General features: G+C 35.8%; 1 protein-coding gene and 1 long non-coding RNA gene across 3 annotated transcripts; one reads left to right on the plus strand and one right to left on the minus strand.

Annotated features, from left to right (window-relative positions):
- Positions 1-360: 360 nt before the first annotated feature.
- LOC113045533 (kinesin-like protein KIF2C) lies at positions 361-13,643 on the plus strand. Of its 2 annotated transcripts, XM_026205946.1 has the most exons (22): positions 361-546; positions 1,153-1,247; positions 1,379-1,501; positions 3,061-3,118; positions 3,202-3,234; positions 3,751-3,882; positions 4,069-4,173; positions 4,275-4,366; positions 4,879-4,974; positions 5,047-5,101; positions 5,998-6,160; positions 6,473-6,563; positions 6,643-6,706; positions 6,797-6,888; positions 7,140-7,282; positions 9,862-10,066; positions 11,221-11,331; positions 11,444-11,511; positions 11,619-11,709; positions 12,280-12,354; positions 12,604-12,697; positions 13,399-13,643. In XM_026205946.1, exons 1-22 carry the CDS (start codon positions 486-488, stop codon positions 13,461-13,463), a joined length of 2,112 nt encoding a protein of 703 aa, XP_026061731.1. In that variant the 5' UTR covers positions 361-485; the 3' UTR covers positions 13,464-13,643. The 2 variants fall into 2 exon arrangements, with proteins under 2 accessions (XP_026061731.1, XP_026061732.1); XM_026205947.1 differs by lacking the exon at positions 3,202-3,234.
- A 134-nt stretch (positions 13,644-13,777) lies between these two features.
- Positions 13,778-15,548, minus strand: LOC113045534 (uncharacterized). The gene is made up of 2 exons (XR_003275996.1): positions 15,355-15,548; positions 13,778-14,986 (listed from the first exon to the last, which is right to left on the minus strand). It is a non-coding gene; the product is annotated as an uncharacterized LOC113045534 (long non-coding RNA).
- Positions 15,549-24,499: the final 8,951 nt, after the last annotated feature.

The following is a 24,499-nucleotide window of genomic DNA, read 5'->3' on the forward strand; positions in this document are numbered from 1 at the left end:
AATAATAAATGAAATAATCTAAGAAACTTTGTTTTGAATTGTTTATGCTCAGTATCACTGGCCCGCGGAGAAACTGCTTTCCTCTTTCCTCAGTGACGTTACTGGATTTTTATTACTTACTTGACATCATTTTCACTCTATGACTCTGGCTTTTAAAATCTAATTTCCATTAATTTAACAGTAAAGTAAGTTGTGTTGACGTGTTTTGAAGAAGAATCGCAATGTGATACCAGAGCGTGTGACGAAAGACGACTGTAAGATCCTATTTGTGTATTGAAATGCCAGTCATTTTTTACAGTACTCTGATTGGTTCAAACGAAGCACCACCTACTTAAATAATCCAATAACTTCCGCTGACGATTTTTGAATGTAGAGCGGTTAATGTTGGTTTACGATTCATAGGGGCAAAGTAGCAGAAAAATACTTGTCTCAGTTTTGAGATAGAAACGTTCGCAAAAACTACAATTTACAGACTATTAACTGAAATGGATCCTGCGTTGTCGAAACTTCTTATCGGGCTCGCTGTCAATATAAGTCGTAGTGATGGTAAGATGCTTGTTTGCTAGCTGCTAATCTTTTACACAGACACGACCTAACGTTACATCATGAAATCAGTTGATGGGGAAAAAAAATTAAATCAAATGATCGCTAATTAAACTTACGTACAAGTACAACACATAGTAGTGATTGCTGGCAGTGGAAGGTTTCTAAAGTTTAAACATCGCAAGGAAAAAAAAAACACTCAAAAGAGATAATCATATAACTTAATTTTGTATCTAAATGTAAAAAACATGTAACGTAAATAATAATGCAAAAAAACAACAACTGTCATTTCTTCGTCTTGTAGTACTGCTAGTAAATTACTGAAACACACAACCTAGTTGGTAGGGATAGTTTTAAAATAATAATTTACCAAATAAATAACGTTTTGCCATTTTCACTTGATGTCTTAACACATGTTCTTCCCATTGTAAAAACAAAAGAAGATATTTGGCTGAATGCCGTCCACAATTTATTGTAAGGAAAACAGAGATGCAATAAAAGTGAATAACACTGCCTGTTTTGCACCACTGAAGAAGTCCATCATAAATGATCTCAAAGTTCATCCAAGGGAATGCTGCTTGTTCATGTCACTGTTTCCCGTCATTGCAGGAAGAATACACAGTGCCACTGTGAAAACGGCCCATGCCACTAAACCTACAGTGAATGTGGAATGGACTGAGAAGGGCATCACTAAAGGAAAAGAGGTTAGTGCTTAATTTCTTGTAAAGAAGTTATTTGAAATTTTTTTTGGTATTTTTGTTGGTATTTGCAAGTGTACAGCCAAAGTGTGTAGGATCGTCAGACTTAACTACATTAATAAACGTTTCTCCCCTAGGTTGACATGGATGAGCTTAAGCAACTCAATTCTGACCTTATGCAACACCTTCAACCAAGCTGCCAAGAGAAGCCAGAGTCCGCCCCTGGCCATTTCACTGCACCTGTGTCAAAACTAGCAAAAGTGAGTCCTGTATTTCTTTTCTAAAATTATTTGTTCAAACTGCACATTTTTTATTTTTATTTTTTATTTGAGTCCAGTTTTGATTATCTACCCTGTCATTAGCAAAATAATAAATTTGATCAATTTTTTCAGACTGTGTTGTCAATATCTGGTATGTGTATGTAAGTCACCATGGTATTGCTATAGGCATCAGCACAATGTCTAGACATCACCTTTTTCAAAAACTGAGAAAATCTGTCAGTAAAAAAAAAAAAAAAAAGACCAGTGGTGCTGAATGGAAAAAGGCATATCAGAAAACATAAGCAGTACTTTATTCCAAGCACATTGATGCACTGTATCTGAAATCACGGACTCGTTCATTATTATATAGGGTAAGTGTACCCATCAAGCCCATATACCCTTTAAGCCCACTTACAACTTTAACATCAAAAAAAAAAAAAAGAGAAAATCATATTGTATGTTAATCTTTATTTTAACCAATCCAGTAATTTGTTAATTCCCAGACATTTTTGTTGCATACCAATCACGTTTGGCAATTGTGAGTTAGCTCCACCCATCTGGGTGCTTCATACAAAGACACCCCCAAATCTCTGGGGTTTCAGAACACATTTCTGCAGTGTTCAGCCATTTCCTTGGTAGGTACACTAATGTTATGTCAAATAAGCTATATGTTATATATATGTTTATATGTTTTTTGTGTACGAACAATTTTTTTATATATATATATATATATATATATATATATATATATATATATATATATATATATATATATATATATATATATATATATATATATATATATATATATATATATATATATATATATATATATATATATATATATATATATATATATAATTTTCCTTTAAATGTTAAGATGAGTTTTAAAAAAACTACATAAATCAAAATACCAAAAAATCATAGAGGCATGTCACATTTATCATGGGGGAACAGTAAAAAAAAAAAACTAACTTGCATTTACTAGCAAAACAGTTTGGACAGAAACAGGACAAAGTAGTTGAGGGAGAGAGTAAAGGCCAAGATCAGAGTTGATGTCCAATAAGTTGAATGTTATTAGTACAGGTTATGAGTACTAGCAAACATAAGTAAAAAATATATATATATATATATATATATACTTTTTTTTTTTGAAGTTCTTAGCTCTCAAGGAATACATATAGTGATGATTTTACTTCTTTAAAATCAATAAATATTCTTATTTTTGGGAATCATTCATGATGTGGGCTTAAATGTTGCCGAAGTACCAATGAACCCCATGCCAGACTTTTGACATTATTTATAAAATATAAATGTTTTATATTCTAAAATGTACATCAGCTATTTAATACATTTTCAAATGAGAGAGAAATCTTTCATTTTTATATTATTTTTCTTATAAACAATGTCTATATCTATGAAAAACACCTAGACACCTAGATTTTGGTGGACTTTAATGGGTACACTTACATTACCTACAACACTGCTCAGAAAATCAGATTTTATTGTCATTGCATAGTGCTGCATAGTCATTCACACCATTTTTTTGTTTATTTCAGAATGTCAGAGCATCAGAGCTTCCTTTAAGGTCATCAAGAATACCTACTACTTTAGAACGTAAGTTATGTTTGTTGTACAAATTCACAGTTGGTCTCCTGACCTGCACCAGTATGAATTTATGCTGTGTCTCCCATTTGAAGCTGGTCCTCCGGATTGTTCGTCCGAAGAGTCAGGTTTGCATGAAGTGCATGCTTTCTTCATGTTCTCCAATCACACTCATTACGGTTGAATTATAACACTTAATCAGGGTGTCTCTTCCCACTTCTGTCCACATGATCTTTTATACAAATAATCTGCTTAAAGAAATCAAAAATAGTCTTTAAATTACTGTTTCTGTCAGTCCAGAGAAGTCTCATATGGTAGTCATTAGTTCTAGCAGCGATCAAAGCACCGTGGATAATGGTTTCTTACTTTTGATTTTATGAAGCAATAATTGTTCTTTTCATCTATTCAAAAGTAACTTTCTGCACTGTAAGGGTGAGGAGATCATACTGTTGTCCAACTATATTACTGATGGAAATAGTCATAACATTTTTGGAGATTTTTGTACTGTCCGTAGAATCACCTTTGGATTTATTGACAATGTTGACCACGGAAAGTTCTTGATTCTACTCTATTCTTGTTTTGAATTACAATAAATCACACTGTGTTGCAGAGAGTTCACGTAACATAATTCCATCCCCTTTCAGCTTCTAGAAGGATGACCACACGTCAGACTTGCATGTTCCGACAGCCTGCACCTCAACCTGTGGTCTCGGCAGTAGCTTCAGAGGACGTTCTCGCTCACGATCTTCCCTCATCTACAATCCCTAAACCTTCAGGTATGTCTCTACAGTACATCAGTATGATATTAAGATATACAGTGTAGTATCAAGTTGTTTTGCATTGGAGTGAATTGATATTGATGTATCCCATTTGAGGGTGAATGGACCCTCAGCTTGGAGGCAGCACAAAATCATTGTCAAAACATCTTGCATATTTCATTAAGTTGATATCTGGATTGGTAGGTTACCAGAGGAGACTTGTTTCAAAGCCAGCTTCTCCTCTGCTACCAACCGCGGAGGCTATTTGTGAGAGTGAGGCTTCCAAATGCGCCCCCATGGGTCCACCAAGTATGTACTGTTTTGGTTTTGTCATGCATGTTTTCACATTGTTGATGTGGTGGTTAGTAACAACTACTACACTTGACTTATTTTGACCTTTTAACTTTTAGGCCATCGCGTGTCTCAGGTCTCAGAAACAAACAAGATGGCAAACAAACGGTTGTCGCTAGCCAAAAATTTTGATGCACAGAAGAGAGGAAAGGTACCTTAAAATCGTTTTTATTGTTCAGTAAATGAACCATTCAGGTATATTTTCACAACAATTTTTTTTAAATCTGAAATGGTTTTCCTTTTGTGTTTCTAAAAAAAATTCTTATACATATGACTGTTTTCACAAATTTCCTTTTTTCTTTTCTTTTTTGACTATTATTGCAGAGACGATAACAGTACAGTATTTAAAAAAATAAATAAAGTTTTCAGAAGTTAGGTTTTTCAAGCTCCAAAAACTTTGAATTGGAAACGAACAGCTTAAACATTTTTTGCCCTTCTGCATTGGACTTAAATTAACTATTTATGTTATTTTTATATTTAGCGTTTGTTAACTTAATTATTTTTATTTATTTGTTTATTTATTATTATTATAAGGTTTATTATTTTGTAATTAATAATAACATTTTCTTCTATATGGTCACATTTATTCTTGTAGTCTTTAAGTCTATGAAATTTGCTAAAAAAAAAAAATAATAATCCATCCAATTCTATTTTCGTTTCTAGTTTGGAGATACAAGTCGACCTAATAAGCAGTTTTACCAGATGATTGAAGAATACAGAGAGACCCTGGAGAAAGTACACATGTCCTTATCTGATCCTGTGAGTTAATGAGCACAATATTAATATCATCATACAAGAATTGAATATTTTAACACAAGATTTGTCTTTTAGGTCAAACCTCAGCGAATATGTGTCTGTGTTCGCAAACGTCCTCTAAATAAAAAAGGTAGGTTGCTGATTTGACCTCTCTTAAAGGGACTATGTAAGTTTTAGCCACTAGAGGTCGCATTTTCAAAACTATAACAATAATGAATATTGATGACACCATTGAAGATGTTGTTTACAGATTAGGTAATTTTTTATGATTTTTTTTTTTTTTACCAGTACTTTCCACAGTTATTCAAACAGCAATAAATTATAAAGAGAAAGCAAAGCAAGCAAAGAACATTTACATTGTCGAAGAACATCATGACTGACTTTGCTTAAACTCGCGCTAGACCAATCTTAAAAAACTCCCCTTATAATTAGTAAAGCTGTCTATATGCGGTATTCTGAATGAACCTTTTACAATATACGTACATCCGCACTTTGTTTATGATGAGAGAATTCCAATGAGAGCTGAATTCAGTCAGCGAGGCGTGCAGTGAACAAAAAACTCATCTGAACACCTCTGATTGGCCCTTGCGTTCATAAGCTCAACGGACTCATGTGTGATTGGTTATAATCCACAACACCGTAAAATGTTAATAAAATCATGGCGCAACATTAAGCAGATCTAAATTTAATGCTGCGGTCAACACTTTTACATTTTTTTTTTTTATTTGTTTGCGACCACTGTAATGGATTTAGTTTAACTGCAGCAGCGTTTGTGTCAAATGTGTTGCTATCGTTTCTACAAGCGGAAATTGAGGATATGCAGAGTCATTTAAAATTGGAATTTCTATGGATTTACAAATCCTTTTGAACTTTTGGGATAACGTAAGTACACAAGCGCATAAAATATATCACACTGTGCATGTAGTTCTTGTATTTTCTAATGAAAATCTTACATATTGTGCCTTTCATGGAATCAAATTGTTTCTTTGTGAGTTTCTAAAGCATTTCTCATTTATTTGTGTTTAGAGTTGGCAAAGAAAGAGATTGATGTGGTCACAATCCCTGGTAATGGAGCCCTGCTTTTGCATGAGCCCAAGCAGAAAGTGGATCTAACCAAGTACCTAGAGAATCAGACCTTCCATTTTGATTACTCGTTCGATGAAGATGCCACTAATGACTTGGTTTACAGGTAGATGTATATAGAGTTTCTGTTTGGTATTTATCATGTCAATTATCATCCATGAACATGACAAGTGTCGTTTATTCAAGTATCAGCTTACTAATTAATGTCATTTCAAACCCTTTTTTTTTTTTTTTTTTTTTTTGAGAAACTGAAACAATGCTTTATGATTTGAATGGAGTAGTAACTGATGATGGAATTTCTGTTTTTGGATGATCTTTTTCTAAATAATGCAATATTATTTTGTTATAAACATGGCAGTTTATTCAGTATTAATGTTTATACAGAAAATATTCTAATGGTTATGAACTGAACTTTTAGGTTCACCGCTAAACCTCTGGTTAAGACCATTTTCGAAGGTGGTATGGCGACGTGCTTTGCATATGGCCAAACAGGCAGTGGAAAGACCCATGTAAGTTGTTTTGACTTTGCTCCCAAAGCAAAATTCCCAAATATTTGTCCATGTTCTTCATCTTAAGCGTTATTTGCAGACTATGGGTGGAGACTTTTCTGGAAAGACCCAAAACAGCTCTAAAGGGATTTACGCCCTGGCAGGTGATTGTAACTGACAAATGTACTTTACATAGTGGCCTGTTACGTTTATCAGTGTTCACTTATGCATTCATCTATCTGCATACCTCACAGCGCAGGATGTATTTACCCTCCTAAGGCAAAAGAGATATGCTGATATGGACCTTTGCCCGTATGTCACCTTTTTTGAGATCTACAACGGCAAGGTGTGCACATATTGTATTACATGTTTCCAAAACAATTCTGTGATGTCTTGTCAAACAGATGGTGGAGTTTTTGCTTTTCTGTCATTTAAGTGCAAATAATCCTCAAATTTCCAAATGCTTAGTGTACTCTATATGCTTAGTTAAACAAGTGTGGTATTAGTATTTGGTTTTATGCTGATTTGAGTTTTGATTGTGGTTGTAATCTTAAAGCACTTGTTCAGGCACGATGGTGAACTCTTTGTGTGCTGCAGGTGTTTGACTTGCTGAATAAGAAAGCAAAGCTGCGTGTTTTGGAGGATGAGAAGCAGCAGGTCAATGTTGTTGGCCTGCAGGAAGTGCCCGTGTCATCTGTTGATGATGTCATCAAGATGATTGAGAGGGGAAGTGCATGCAGGTAAATGAATCATTAAAACTTAAAAATATGGATCATTTTTTATTAACCCTTTAAATGTCATTTGTCATAAAGGACTGTTTATGCCATAGCTCTGTTGTTTTAGAATTATGTATATGCTTTTATAGTGTTTTGTTATTTATATATATATAAAAAATTAGGGGTGTGCGATATGACGATTTTTGATTGTGGACAATAACAATGTCTCCACGATCTGCATTTTGAAGAACTCAGCACTTGAGTTACACTCTCATTATTTGCTGGTGCTTTTAAATGTTTCATTCCTGTTTTCATACCTGTTTTCATACCTGTTTATTAGATGCATGCAGGTCTTAAAGGGACAGTACGCCTATTAAACATGCAGCCCACGGTCATTACTAGGTTTGGGTACCGAAACCCGGTACCGCTTTAAAAGTATCGAAATGGCAACGTTATCGAATAAAACCCAATCGATACCAAACCCTAGTCATTACTGTCAAGGAATAGATCACTCAAATTTACTTTCTATAGAGCATCACAGTCCCGCCCACAGCTGGTGCCGGAAGTAAAAATTCAATGCAATTTCTACATTGACATTTGGTGTATAAGCCATAAAAACTTAACCATACATGGTAGACCTAAAACCAGCTACGGCTGTACTAAGCGATAGTATATGCTCATATAAACGTAAAAGGATCATGGGGCACTAACCTTGTTTTGATATAAATGCCTTTTATTTGCGATGTCTTGGCTAAGAACTTCATTACCCACAATCCTGAACAATCCCACAGTGTTGCATCTGATTGGTGGAGCCATAGACAGTAGGTGGAGCTCGTGTACCCGTCTGGTTAAACCCCGCGAAGGTCAGTGATGACTGAAGATCATTAATAAAAAAATAAAATAAAACAAAAACCTGTGTTGCGTTTTTGCACGGTAGACTTATCAGTGCAATCATGATCTCCATGGCTGCCATGAGAGTTTTGCAGGGAGGTTGGTAACTTAGCTAGGCTACTGTACTCTTCATATGGTATGAGTCATATCAAGCATTTTATAATGCCACCGTCTAAACAATATTTAGCCTAGGCATACCTTTTTGTGCATTTACTGAACATTTGTGTAATGGCAACGACATGTGTTGACGACTGAGCGGTGATTGCAGTCAGGTACAAAGCACTGCACCATGTTGCTGACGTTATTGTTAACCACTTTCACACACGCACACAATATATAAAATACACAATGATAAATATAAAAATCCATTCACAATACCTATATAAAACACTATTTACACGATTGTAAATTCACTACATTCACTATATAAAATAAAATTCACTGGAGGAAAAAGTTCGCGCGGGCGGCCGTCATCAGATTTGGAAGTCGCTCAAAAGGCTTGTTGCCTCGTTCGCGGTTGTGGCTTCAGTTCGAATTCAATGGGGCGCAGTGGTTTATGGGATGAGTAGTTCCTGCGCTCGAAATGAAAACATGTATGCAGTCTTGTACCTTTGACTTTTTTTGGATTTTCTCTTAATTTTTTCACTCAAAATTATATGTTATATGCTTATGAGTTCAGCCGTAGCTGGTTATCCTCACACATGCTCTAAAACTCTTTAGATACGGATTTTTCCGAAAGTCAATGGGAGAAATGAATGGGAAATTTACTTCCGGCACCAGAGCTCTCTCGGGCTGTGGGCGGGACTGTGATGCTCTATTATTTACTCACGGTCACATTGTCCCAAACCTGTATTAATTTCTTTCTTGTGCTGAACAAAAAAGTAATTTTGAAGAATGTGGGTAACCAAACAGTTGCTGGTCCTCATTGAATTTGATATTAGCAAAAAATACTATAGAAGTCACTGTGGACCAGCAACTGTTTGGTTTTCCATGTTCCTCAAAATAGCATTTATGTTTAGAAGAAGAAAGAAACTCACTAGGGTTTAAAACCACTTTTGACAGAATTGACAGACAGCTGACATAATTTTTATTTTGGGGTGAACTATTCCTTTAACGTTAATAGAACAACAAAACGCAAAGAGAAAAATCACTTACTGCTCTTGACCTAAGAAATTTAATACAATTGCTTTAGAAATCAGTTTATACAGTCTTTTATTTTTATATTTGTTCATTCAATTTCTTGAATGCTCCTGCTTATACCCATTGTACCTAAAAATAAAGCACAGTTTGTTTTATTTGTAAATTATGTGTAGTTGTAATGTTTATCTTTGTTATTACAAAATAAGAACAAAGATTTTTATCTTTGCCCTCTTTGGCCTAAATATCTGCCTTTTTTTGTTACCTTGAAAGGATTTGTCTTTATATAAGGGAAATTAGTTTGGCTGTAATGCTAAGACAACTTGGAAAATAATAAAACCAACATGACAAAGAATTGTGATTTAAACTCGTGATATGATATTTTTTTCCATATCGCTCACCCCTAATATATTTGTGTGTGCAACATTTATCCTTATTTATAATAACTTAATATACTTATATAAATAAACTTATACATTTTTCATCTATTTATTTTATTTTAGCCTCATTTCATTTACCCAAATTTTTGTAATCGTTTGAATTAACAAAAACAACTGTATCTCACCTTTAAACAGAACGTCTGGCCAAACGTTTGCTAATGCCAGCTCATCGCGTTCACATGCGGTTTTGCAAGTTATTCTAAGGCGGCGGAATTTCCTCCATGGGAAGTTCTCTCTGGTGGACCTTGCTGGGAATGAGCGTGGCACTGATGTCAGCAATAACGATCGGCACACCATAGTGGAGACCGCAGAGATCAACCGCAGCCTGCTGGCTCTGAAGGTGCTTTGTCTAATGTCTACCTCATCAAATGGCTCAACTTTTTTTTTATTTTTTTTAATTCACATTATTTTTTCCAAATTTGATCAAATTGCATTGTTTACATTTCCATTTAGTCAGTTAGCAGATGCTTTTATCCAAAGCGACTTCTAAATGAGGGCAATGGAAGCAATCAAAATCAACAAAAACACAATGATATGCAAGTGCTATGACGCAATACAAGTAGTAAGATTTTTTTTTACTTTTATAAATTTTTTTATTAAACAAAAATAAACATTGAATGCAAAAAGTTTAGAAAAGCTAGGTTTTTTTTTTTTTTTTTTTTTTTTAAGAAAACAAGCAGTTAGTAAATGAATAGAATGCACGTCTAAAAGAGGCATGGTTTATTTTTTTTTTAAGAATAGAATTAGAATAGAGACTGCTAGAGGTACAAGGTCAAATAAAGATGGAAACAATGTTTTTAGCCAGTTTTTGGAGATGGCTAATGCTGAGTTCAGTGCACATTTTTAGCCCTGTTTTTCACCCGCTGACAGCTTTTGCGAAATCGCAGGCAAATGCCTAAAATCGGAGGCAAATCGTTGCTCGTTCACGCAAATGACAGTCATGCAGTGTGAATTATCAAAGACGCGATCTAAGAGAATCGCTGATGCGTCGCCGACGCCTGTGAAATATTTGGCTTGCTAAATATCTGGACCTGTCAGCGATTTGAAAATCCTGCTGTGTGAAATGAGTTCTGACTGAAACATACATCGGCGATGACCTGCAGCCAATGAGAGAGCAAGATACAGGGCAGCGGGACTTTCAGGGAGGACTTCTCTATTTTTATTTATGCAAGCAGCTATTGGTAGCCAGTGCAAATTGATAAAAAGAGGTGTGACGTGTTGTTGTTTTTCTTGCCTCATTAAAAATGTATATTGCAGCTGCTTAAATAAAAAATTAGAATTATTTATTACATTTAGCTTAATATCTTAGGTAATTACTGTTTGTTTTTTAACAGTTAAACTGAGGGTCATTTATGCAGCTGATGATTATAGCTTTTGTTTGCTGCTCACTTATATTGCAAGAAACCAATTTTTGTCTGTACCCATTTTTTTTTTTTTATATAAACACAACAGTTCAGTTTTAAAGCAGTAGGTTGTTGTCTTCCCTGACTCCAGGAATGTATCCGCTCTCTGGGTCAGAACAGCGAGCACATTCCGTTCAGAATGAGCAAACTCACCCAGGTGCTTCGGGATTCCTTCATTGGAGAGAACTCTAGGACCTGTATGGTAAGAGGGAGCTAGGGTGATTATTCATTTTCGCCTGTGTGTGTTTTAGGGCTTGTACTGAATACTGTTATTTATTGTGAAATAATCTCCTTCTGCATTTTGCCTGTTTCAGATCGCAATGATCTCGCCGGGTATGAGCTCTTGTGAATACACTTTGAATACACTACGTTATGCAAACAGGTGCTTTTTATCTTCCTAGATTTAAACTAGTGTGGCTCTAATTGACTGAGAAGGCCCTCTGGTGGTGCGGTTTAGGTATTACAATCATTTGTGGGTGTTTCTGACAGGGTAAAAGAACTGAATGGTGTGTCTAAGGGAGCTTCAGTGGAGAATGGTACAAAACTAGAGCTTTCTGAGGAAGAAAACTCCTCAGAAGAGGTGAGTGAATCAGGCAGGGTGCATATTCAATTTAATTGGCAGGACTGTGTCTTCTACAACTCTGAGGCCTGCTTTCACAGACACGGACTAAGGCTAGAATAGGTCATAGTTCAGTTAGGACATTTAAGTAATTTTTATTAACATGCCTTAGCAAAAGCATTGTGGTGTGCATCTTGAGACAAAACAAAGGCACTGATATGTTTTAAGATCATTCTGTGCAAGTTTTTCTTTCAGTAGAAACCGCTCAGAATTACATTTTAGTCTGGGACTATACTATAGGCTTAAGTCTTGTCTGTGAAACTGGGGCTAAATGAATTTTGATGTTTTTGTATTATTTATAAGTTGTTAAATAGAGCTTTTATTTGAATGCCCATTACTGAATTAGACTAATTTTTAACCAGTTGCCTTTATGAATTAAATGAATTATGTATAGCAATTTATTATAATGTAATCATTTTATTATGGGTTTATATATCAATCCAATTTAAAGAACTGTCTTGAAATCGTGTGTACATTTAATTCGTTTAGAGAAATGTGGTACAAAACTGCTAAAATGTATGTGGTTTTTAGGAGTCCGTTCTCCCGGCGTTTGAGGCTATATCCCAGGTGTCTGAGTTGGAGGAGAGGTTTTATGAAGAATTGAAGGTTTGTAGCTTTCTGCCTTTCCTGTTTTGTGTAAACACACCTGCTTCAAGTGGGTGGCTTTGTTTTAAACCTCACTATCACTCAAGAAGTTCTAAAACTCCCTGTAGCAATCAAGTTACAAAACGCCTTTTGTTGTTTGTTTACCCCTTAATGCAGTTTTTCAGACAAGCTTTTTTTTAAACTGCTCCGAGACCTTAGGATAGGATAAGTGGGTTTTGTGTTCATCTCGGTTTCTCATTCCTTTTCCAGGGGTGCAGTGAGATTGCAGGATCTATGGAATTCCCCTCGTTTGATATCGTAGCAAGTTTACCAGAGATTGACACATTCATGCGTAAACTGCAAGGTATTTCACTCTAATCCAAATAGATGCATACATTACCATTTAAGAATCAGTAAGGTTTTTTTTTTGTTTGTTTTTGAATGTTTCTCATGATCATGCAGTAATATTGTGTAACATTATTATAATTCAAAATAGCTGTGATCTCTATTTAATAAATTTTAGAAGGTAATTTATTCCTGTGACGGTATAGCTGAATGTTCTTTTAATCAATCTAATATGCTCATTTTAATGTTCAAGAAATATTTCTTATCAATATATTGAAAACCGTTAAGCTGCTTAACATTTTTGTTCAAACTGTGATCGTTTTATTTTCAAAAGAGCAGCTTTTATATGAAATACAAGTCTTTTGGCACATTAGAAATATATTTAATGTTGCTGATGATCCATTTAATGAATCCTTGCTGAAAAGTATTAATTTCTTTTAAAAAGAGGGTAATAAAGTCTAGACTTTTGAAATGAAATGTACATTTTATTTATGGAAAATGTATCTCCTCTGAAGGTCCCCAGAGCATCTTGCACCTGCTAACACATTTACCTCAATATTACTGCTCCCTCTCCTCATACATCTCTCAGTTTATGTAATAACTTGTTTGAGTTTCAATACACGTTGAAGTGACACAAATTGTGTGGTTTGAGAGGGTGTCGAGAAAAAGCCTGCCATTTCCTGCTGAGCACTGAATTTGTTTTTCTTCTCCTTGTTGTAGAGTCTTACCAGGCTTTGAGATCAGCTATTGAAGCAGAACAGAGGGTCAGGATGTCGCCAAACTAATCTAAGACGAGATTCAGCTGCGAACATCTGCAAAGAAACCTCTTACAAAAGCTAATGCAACTTCAGTTGGTTCTTTTAATAATCTTATCTGCTATCTGGCTAGAAGATCTGTCAAGTGTTTGTTTCTTGTGTATGTTTTCATTGTTTTTGTGTACTGAATAAAGGTTCCCTCGTCTTGAATCTTTTGTAAATCACATTTTGAATGCTGTGTCCTGGTTATTCAAGGCCGCCTTCATGAATCAGCAGCTGTTTGTGCTTCATTTACATGCGTTTGGATTCTTACTCCTTTCACATCTCCGCCTTGGAACTAAAACTTTTTTTTTTTTTTTTTTCTGATGACGCCAAAATGAGAGGCGGTTTGAGTGATGCCTCATACCACCCACCCTTCCCATCACCCCCCAGCCTTGACCTCCAAACCACCACTATATACAAGCCACAACCAGTGTATACACTTGCCCTGCAAGCACAAGCTGACAAATCAAAGGCCTAATAAACAGCTCACACTGAACAGTTTACCTCAAAGGATGAAAATAAACAAAATCGGCCTGTGAGTGGGTGGCCCCACATCTCTGTGTGAGGCCTAAGAGCTCGACTGCTTCCTCTGAGCTCTTTGGGTGGCATTTCCCACCCCCCTCCAACTATTTACATATATTGCACTAAAATGGGGAATATACATACATCTTGTTCTATCACTACATTTGATGTACACATGACGCTATATTAGTTTTACGTAATAAATTGTCATTCGTGAAATCTAATTATCAATGTATAGTTGCTGTCCAGTGCTGTTTTGCTTGTTCATGTCTCGTTAAATCTATTTCATCGTAAAAATAAAAAAAAGAAATGGCCAAGAATGTATATTTTAATATGTCAGGCATGATGTAGTGAACTGATTAACATTTTTTGTTGTTGTTGTTAAATAAACGTTTTGTTCAATCCTTTTTAGTCTGATTTCAAATGATCAGAGACCATTACTAGGGACTTGGAGGTTCGCCTCAGACAAACCTCAATTAACTTCCTGAGACCTTGAGTGTTGATTCTAGTTTTAAGAGACTGAAATCATTTGAATTCAGTTTTGTAATATGGGATGCAACTACCTAGCTTTGCTTCTGAAACAACACTCAGAATATCTAAAAGCAGTGCTGGCTTGTTACAGACATAGTTTCTTCAATTTGGTTATCCACCATGCATTTTAAAGAAGACGAGAGAGCTGAAGGAGTTTTTGCTGGGCTTTTCAATTTGGAAATGTGTTTCATGCGAGCTGGGTCTTGTATCTGTTGGCCCCGAGTCTGTTTGACTCCGCTCTCTGGCTTCCAGCTGTCCACATGAATATTTTCTCAGTGTGGAGAAAATTGGCAGAGGCCAATGCTCAGTTCCCATCACCTCCACAGACTAAATAAACAGACAAACCACCCAGCGAGGCCATCGGAGGAGCAGGCAGAACAACCTCTGTTTTTCTTTTCCTTCTGACCCCTTTCTTTCTTCTCTGTCATTCTGTGGCTCTGGATTGTCTGTGAATGGATCTGGAAGGGGAAAGTGTCTGTTAGTGCCAGACCTGTGGCTGGCCTGCCTAAATGGTGTTATGGTGTTTGGAGAAGAGCCTTTCTATAAACACATGCCTTACATTACTCCAATAATTTTTTTCTGTAACATACAGTCTATGTGATTTACTGTATTTTAAAACATATATGTCAGTCTCTAAATAGAATAAAAAAGCTTTCTGAGTAAGAACGATTTGTTGTTAACTTTCCTTCCAGTCAGTTCTTAACTTTTTCATTATTATGCTTTAAACAGCAAAACATTACAACCATATATATATATATATATATATATATATATATATATATATATATATATATATATATATATATATATATAATTAAATACATACCGTGCCCAGCCGGCATACGTCCGACCTTCAACGTTGAGATAAAGTCCGTTCTTGTTTCAACGTTGTATGCTGGTTGTAAGTGAACAGTTTCAAATATTTTCTATTCGCAGTTTAAATAGAATAAAGTTAAATAAAATTCTCAATTTCTTTTAATAAATTGCTACTAATAAATTGGTAATTTCTAGATTTATTCGAAAACGTTTGCAACCTGGACCCTGCGTCAGTTGAGTGTTGATTTGTGAGTCGTTCAGTCAAATTTAAAAGCCAAACAATCGGTTCATTACAAAGAATCGGTTCTAAAGTGATTCATTCACGAATTCGGTTCACGGTTTCAGTTCACTCGATGATCCCATCGCAGTAGTTCTTCAGATACCAACTACTTAAAATAATCAGTGAATAATAACATTCGTTGTTAATCCTCAAACAAAAACATAATGTAGAATATTTTTTTTGCAGCTTATGCTACGTGGCCACCATAAAAGACCTGCATGATGATCTTCAGAAATAATGTTGAACAGGAAGATTAAGAGCATGCTAAGGGTTTGTCACGACATGACGGTGAGTCATTTCATCTAAACATCTGTTGAAATAAAAATCATTACCGCTGAGGCACGTTAACTAGTCTTCATCTTGAACGTCCTCAATTTTCATTGACCTACATGCAATTAAATTGATTGGAAAACTTGTGGATAAACACTTTATTTTTTAGTCAGCTTCAAAAGTTGGTATATTATAGTAACATATTTTGCCATTCTTATGGTAATTAACTTGAACTCTTCTAGATTTCGTTTTTTCATTTATTTATTTATTTTTTCTTCATGGATGTCACAAGGGTGCAGTGTTTCGATGGCAAATTTGTTGTCATGCACATAACCAATAGAGGGCAGTCAAACTATGCACACAGAACTCACCCAATAATGTTGCATTAAAAATCAAATTTCCTGCTGTTGTAATAATGTTGTGGCGCTCATTTGCATTTATTTTCTTTAGCATGTTTACTCATTTAAAAATCAGTACAGCACACTAGGAAATTCCCAGCATCTTATTTGGCCCTGAAGCATCAGAATCGTTTCAGAGTCAGCCACACTGGAGCTTGCTTATATTTCATGCAGTTTGGCATCGTCTGGCACGCTCATTGGCACCAGCACTGGGCTTCAGAATTTAATATATTCACAGAGGTGTTTTAATATTTGATTTCGTTCATGAATGCTTCACTGTTTTCTAGGAATTGTTGACTATTCCTAATGCTAATTTAGAATGTTTCCTATGTCTTTTGAGAGCCTTTTGCTATTCTTTTCCAGATGGAATGATCAAATGCGCATGTCTGTGTGAAAAGATACAGGCGCTGGCGGCAGGCCTGTCTGCGCGGCTGTGGTGAGTCTGGGTTTCCCCAGCTGGATATGCTTGTTTATGCTTCCATTTCTAGGCGGCCAGAGGACAGCGTACTCGTCAACACAGGTGTGCAAACCACAGAGTCTAACAAAGAGGGTGTATTATTAAAACTCATGCAGACGCTCATTTTTTAGACATTTATATAAATACACTCTGCGAGGAATAGAAATCGTAACATGTTAGTCGATTTTGCTTGTGAAATGTAAAAAGAAACATCACACACTATAATCTGAATGCGACATATGGTTTAGTCTTCCTCAGAGTTTTATACATGGGGTGGCCAGTGGTGGCCAAGGCTAATTCAGGAGGTCCATGATAAAAAAAAAACTCCCAATGACAGTGTATAACTCCAACCTGGTATAAAAAAAGGGAATTATATAAAGTAATACTTTTATTAAACAAAGATGTTTTAAATTTATTAAAAGTGTTGATAAAGACATTTATAATGTTACAAAATATTCCTGTTTCAGATAAATGCTGATCTTCTGAAATTTCTATTCATCAAAGGAACCTGAAACAATTCTACTCAGCTGTTTTCAACATGATAATTATAATTGTTTTTTTGTTTGTTTTTTGAGCAGCAAATCTGAATATTAGCATTATTTCTGAAGATTCCCTGTGATTGGAGTAATGATGCTAGAAATTCAGTTTTGAAATCGCCAAGACCATTTTTATAATTACGTTATCTATACATTTAAATATAATAAAAAAAGCAATTATGAGTAAATATATAAATTTATTTTTTGCATTAAATTTTTTCTCACTATGGACACTGAGTGGATTTTCTGCTGTTAATATCTTCTAGCTGCTGTCTTTCCACGGTTAAAACACTCGTTGAGTGATTACATGATACACTATACATTCAGTAAGTTGTAGTGTATCTTTCAGCATGGATCGGATGTTCCTTCAGTGTTAATATCGTGCTCATAAGAATGTACTCCTGCTTTGCTTGAACTCGAGGCAAAGCGGGAGCGTGCATGATCCTGGTCACGCTACTTAAATGCTCCAAAACTATATTTATCGTTTGAAATTCTTGAACAAAGAAAATGAAATAGTAGCATAGTAATTATAGTGGTGGCACCCGGGGTGGCCGATCAGATGTCAGGGATGTCCAGTGCCATCCTGGACACCCCTCTGGTTCCGCCACTGGTCCTGCTTTACAGTTCAGTTTTGTAGTTCTGTGGACAATATGTATTATTACACAGCTTTCTGGAATATTTAAGTCTAATTAATATTGTTAAAGACTTAACTAACTGGTTCTTTGTGGATCAGCCCAGAGGCCAGAAAGCCCGCTCAGGACCAGTCAACACATACATGCTTACACTCTCTCATTTAAACATCCAGAGAATGAGGGACTCGCCTGTCTCCGCTGCAGTGATGGATTTAGGCGATGAGAGGCATTTTGTTTGGAATATCGGGCCTCTTTGTGCCTTGGCCCCCGTCCCTTTGGGCCGAACATGCCAGACTGAATACATAGCTCAGAACGAGGGCGAGAACTCCCTCGTAGCCTATGAGAACACACTGTTTAAAGTGTCTCACTGTGTTAGTTTACAAGTACTTTTTAGAGTGTTTACTCAATTTAATATGTCTATAGTTAAAGTTTAAAACACACAGTTCACTTTTTTTTTTACATTGTATGAAAGCTGAATTTTGCCTGTTGTGGGTAGCTGTTTTTCATATTTCTGTCTTTATTATAGTCTGAACAGCACCTCCTAGTGATTAAACACCTTCATAACTTGAGATTCAAAACTTCTACTTCCATGCTCCTGTTGTAAATTCCTGCCTTTGTTTTTTTTTTTTTTTTGCACTAAAACATGAACTATTTTAAACTCTCATAAACACTGTTCTTCAAACCTTGCTGCAAAACTACACTGCAATTACAGAAAGTGGTTTAATACTAACACTCATTCTGTTTACCGGTAGAAATCTGTTTTGGAATAAAGCGTTTTGTTTTTTAAATCACACATGTTTGCTTGACCTCGAGTAAAGCTGTAAGCAGCTATAAAGAATGTAGTTTACCAGAACCGTCTGCTTTACTTTCAAAGTTTTAAAAAGTCCAAACCTGTCACTCACAATTTTACAAATAAATCTTGATAATGAGTAAATTTGTTTGTTTTTACTCCCTCAGTGTTGCAAACATGACACATAACCCTAATATTTAATAATAATAAAAAATAATAATTAACAGCAATGTAACTTGCCCTGCAAAAAAAGCTTACGCACAGATCTTTGGATTGTCTTCATTACCCACAAGGCCACTTCCATGTCAGTACTGTTAATGCATTTCCAAAAAGTGCTACAGCTACCATATATGGACAGACGTTTAAACCCAGAGCACCCGAGGACACATATGGCGCGGCTTTCAGCGCAACACAACATGTTGTGCTGGCCACATAAAATGGCTCTGCCAGTCTCCTCACTACGTTCATTACGTTTTATTGCCTCTCACATGTGTTTAATTATAATCTGATGGTCTTTTACCCAGAATGCCATACCACGCACAACCGCTTTATGATTATTCCCTCTCCTATTTCGAAAGTAGACAGCTCTGCCCTGCGAATTGCATTACAATTTGTAGAAAGCAGTCTAGAAAGATTTACATCCCCAAATAAAGCCCTTGAAGCACACAATGCAACTCTAACATGGCTGGCATTCAAACTGTTATTGTTTGAACCAAACAAACCACTTCTAAATGCTGGATTTGCATTACAAGTTCATATTTAGGCCCTTCTGTAAACATTGCTGGGCAGAATGAATCAATTAAAAGAGCATTACGTTAGTTCCTGTTTACTTAAAGCATGTTTACACTGCAGGGGCCGCCTTGAATATTCATATTGTTCTTGCACTGGAACAGGACCTAGAAATTGCAAACACATTTGTTAGTTTGAAGCAGTTTCTGTAAATATTGATTTGTGCTCTGTATAATGAGGTCAGTGAACTAATGATGATAGTTAGCAAATATCAAGATCTATAAACAAGACCTATAGATGGACACAGGCTGAGAAACTTCAGAGCACTTCCTGTGGTATCATTATTATATGAACGGCTTTGGTTTAATACCCAGAAATACTGCACTGATTCTTGAGTTGTAGTACCAGGACCAAACAACTGGCAGTGTGGACAGTTATTTTACTTTCTCTCATTAAATATGTATGTTTTAAATGCAGAGCCATATTGGTTTTCTGGCTGTATCTTGGCTACTATATGAGCTATTTTAAGAGTAATACTAAAGAGAGAAATTAAGAACAGAAAAAAAAATGATAAAACACCACTGCCAATAAACAGCTAAAATAAGAAACAAGGACCTTCAGGATGAAGGGCGGATATTGACTGATTTGATATGTTTTCATAAATGTGATAAGGATTATCATAATAGACGTGTGAGTATGAATTCGAAAAATATTTAATAATAATAATAATAATAAAACACTACTGTGTTATATACATTACTGGTGTCCTTAGATCTCTAATGCTCAACAAGACTGCATTTATTTGATCAAAAATACAGTAAAAAAATAGTAATACTGTGAAATATAGTTTTCTATATTAATATATTTTAAAATTGAATTTATTCATGTGATTATTCAGTCATTTATAATATGTTTGTTTGGTGCTCAAGAAACATTGTTATTATTATCAGTGCTGAAAAGTGTTTTTTAAGCAATCAAAACTAAGGAGCAGTAATAAGCAAGTGCTAAGACAAGCCTCGGTTAGCCTATTTGAGATAGAAATGTTTTGGAACAATGACGTATTGCTCCAAACTATTAAACAGTATTTTGATCGTCTCTGATTTCAGTGTTCCGGTAAAATTGTAGGACTTGTTTTTGTCCGATATCTAAAGAAAAAGGCCAGCCTTTTTGTGAAGTTTTCATCACCAACACCCCATTCCGGCAACATCACCCATCCAAAAACCATAATACTGGTTAAAACAGATAAAGAGTGAATACAAATGTAATCTTTTTACCCATTTTCAGTCATGCTGAGAGAGAGAGAGAGAGAGAGAGAGACCTGTGCCAGTCACCATAAGTTTAAAGCACACATACACACTTCTGTCTAATCAGCCCTATTGAATTCAACCAACAATGGATGTTCATCCTCTGGCCACCCAAGCAGCACAGCAGATCATGAGTTCCTTCTTTTGTTCTCACCCAATATTTTTCCTTCCCTTTTTCCCTGCCCCATATAGACACTGCTTTGCTCCGATTGTTTCCATCCAGACGCAGCTATCTGTTTTTAAAGGTGTCAGCTGTTATCTCACCCGTACATTACAGACTATTTAAAAGATTCTTTCAGTTTGTGTCAGCTGCTGCCCTCCATTTCTGCAGCATGGCTCTCTCTAAACTGCTCTAACAGTTGTGTTCTCGCACACACACACACACACACACACACACAGCTCTGTCTTTAATCTCAGTCTCAATCTGCTCTGATAAAGTTTATAGAATGGAAATGGGAGGGAGCGAGTCAGACCCCCCATTCTGAATCGCACAGTGCCAGTGCCGTTTGGCTCCTCCAGCTCACGATACGCTGCCAAAGCCAGACATGAATGAGAGACAGCCCTATCGCTCCTGCGATCAGCTCTCTCTCTCTCTTTCTAGTTTCCTCACTCAGAGCATGTTCAGTACGTCACAGAGCTCCTCGGGAAGATGTAGTTAAACTACGTCAGCTATCCTAATCTCAGTGCTTCCCAACGGAAGCTGTTGAAAGCTCCGGACCTCCAGTGAAGATATTTTTCGCTTTTATCTAAATACTAGTCTTTTTTTATATTTATATTGCATTTTTTTTCACGAGAAGAGCTCTGTTTCTTGGCACGTACATTAAGAATTTTCCTAACTTGCTTTGGTGTTTATAACCTGTTATGTGCCAGAGGATACAGTTTAAAGTCACATTAAAATTGTCCACCAAATCCTGTTATATACATTAATGCAGAGGCCACCTGAACTTAACATTTGAATGATAAATGATAGTGCCTTTAAACTTTGATTTGCCTGTTGGCCCACAAACTTCTACTTTGAAAGCATTACTCAATAAGGTACATTTATATGCACAAATGTTCGCCAAGCTAAATGAATCCAAAAATGCTGCCAAAAATATGTCAGAAGAGGTTTCATTCGTTGAAAATAAACATGGGAATGTTAGAATGCGTGTGAACATCAGAGATCTTAGTTTTTTTTTTTTTTCTATTGCCTGGATTATTTCATGTCTACACTCCCTTTTTCAATCCAGTTGAAATTTAATTCAGATCAAGCTCAGTCGGATTAATTTAGCTGGCTTTTTAATGCCATCAATCCGATTACTATAAGTTATTTGGGTGCATGTAAACATAGCTATTGTAAATGCATTGCAAGCAATTGTAGTTTCACAGCAGTTTTGACAAGGCTGCAGCTTTCAGCATGTTCCTTTTGAGAAACCGAAACTCTAACATGTAGAACGTGATCGTGCCCCACGGCCTCAATCGCTGCTCTCTGACTCCATGAGGTAAAACCCTTGACCCGCTCTCTGTCTTTTCCTGATACTAAGGGGCCTCGACAGTAACTTCAAAAGCCAGAGGTGTATCAGATTCAGACAGGCCCGAGGTAGCTGACAGATGAACCCGTGTTGTGGGAAGCCGAGGAATTTACAGCACACGCCTTTCATCTCCATTGGTGGGCTTATTGTGCTGAGGACACTAGCCTGGGGAGTCACAACAATAAAACAGGAAGTTGCCTTCCCTCCCCTCACCTAATCACCTCTCACATCTTTTTAGTATTTAGTCACCCAAAATAGTGTGGCTTTTTGTTTCGGGTGACAAAATTTGGTTTGATATCATGTATGCAAACAACATCAAAATATGACAACGTTTCAAACAAAAAGCAGCCATCAAAGAAAAACGATAAGAGCCGATAAGATTTGAATTTTTTTCATTTATTTTGTTAGTTGAATTCCTATAAAGGGTGAAGGAAATGATGGTCACAAATGTTTTTTCTTTTTCGTTTTATCCGCGAAGTTTTCTGAAGTCACAGTGTTTTAGACAACAACAAAACAGAAACTCTTCAAATCTTTACATGATGTAGGAAAGGCAAAGAGTCTACACAAGGTGGACGACCGTAGCCACCCCTTTCCTTCATTATTTCCAACAGCAATATGAAGATTTCAAAGCCTGCTCCACCCAAACCCCCCCTCCCCACCCCCCAAATAAAACAAAACAGAATCTCAGAAACAAATAGATATAATTTTATATTTATATTTATAATATATTTACTCTTTCAAAATATAACTTCAGTCTAGTGACTAACATCTGTACAATCTACAAAAATAAAAATATAATATAAATAATTTATATGGCATGACATACATTTGAAACAAAACCCCTATGCAGGACCCCCATCCCCTACCCTTGTCTCCTATTTGCCCAAGCCACTTCTGTCCTTAAGCTGTACATGTGCTTTATATTGCTTATTTTGTGTTGCTTTGTTTTCCAGATACAGTAGCTACCTGTTTTTTTTTTTTTGTTCTGATTTTTTAGTTAAAAAACAAACATTTTGTCAAAAAAAAAAAAAAGAGAGAGAGAGAGAGAAAGTATGGAACGTGAGAGAAGCTGCCACTTACATTTACACTTTTTCCCTGCATCTGGCAGTGACATACTGAATACCAATACTGAATGAGTGAGCTTTTATCGGAAATTAGAACTAAGAACTAAATACTGAGAAACAGACAGAATACTAGGAAGACTAGCACCAGAGCTGTTTATCTGTCCCTACACTGGCCTTGTGGGAGAAGCCCAAAGGGCAACTACCAGGTAAACAATTGCGCAGGGCTTTAGCTATTTACAAAGCAGACAACAAAATGACACACACACAAAAAAAAGAGAAAACAAACAAGCAAACAAAAATCTCATTTTGCACTCATGCAAAATTCCCTTTCTGACTGATATTCGGGTAAACAACACGTTTGCCTGATGTCTCCCAAACTTTAGCTGGGACATATAGAGTGACAAACTGAAGCTTACTCAAGTATGGCTAAAATAACCATAAAGGAAAATAAAAAAGTGTCATTTAACCACCACTTCAAGTATATAAATGTGGACTGCAAATGTGTATATAATGGAACAATGTAACAGGAGATACTACACCCATATTCCTGCTGTTCATTGCAAACTGTACTAGACATAGACCACTTCACAATTTAAAGGATGTGTAAAACTAGGAGCTACAGTGATAGTCCATGTCAGTGACAATGTTGACCCTTAACGGTATAGTGATGTATTACTGAACAGTGTGACAAATTAATTTTGTAAGAAAATAAAAGTTAAGAAGGCACAATGGTTGCTGTCAGTAAAAAGAAAAAATAAATAGGCTAAAGGAAAAAAAAATTAACTGAGAAAAACTGTCATGTATTCGGTCTTGATTTTGTACAGTGCAATCAAAGATAAGTCTACATCTTTGAACAATAAAGATAAGCTTCCTATTTGCTGACGTTTAAGAACCTGTTAATATAAAGTTAAATCTTGGCTTATGTTGGGGAAAGGGGTACTGCATATTTTCAAGACACATCATATTAAATTTGAAGTGTAGCAGCAAAAAAAAAAAAAAAGGAAAAAAAAGAGAACACTGACCTTGCATTTCAATAACCTAATATCATTTCACTTATTTTACATATAGCACATTTTATAATCTATACATTGGAGGACACAAGGCCTCCAAATCCTCTTATATATCTTACTTTTACACAAGAGAATACACAAGTTATACAGCACATTTTAAAATAGTTTCCCTCT

This window comes from Carassius auratus, chromosome 27, assembly GCF_003368295.1.
Source record: "Carassius auratus strain Wakin chromosome 27, ASM336829v1, whole genome shotgun sequence".
In the NCBI taxonomy this organism is placed as follows: Eukaryota; Metazoa; Chordata; class Actinopteri; order Cypriniformes; family Cyprinidae; genus Carassius; species Carassius auratus.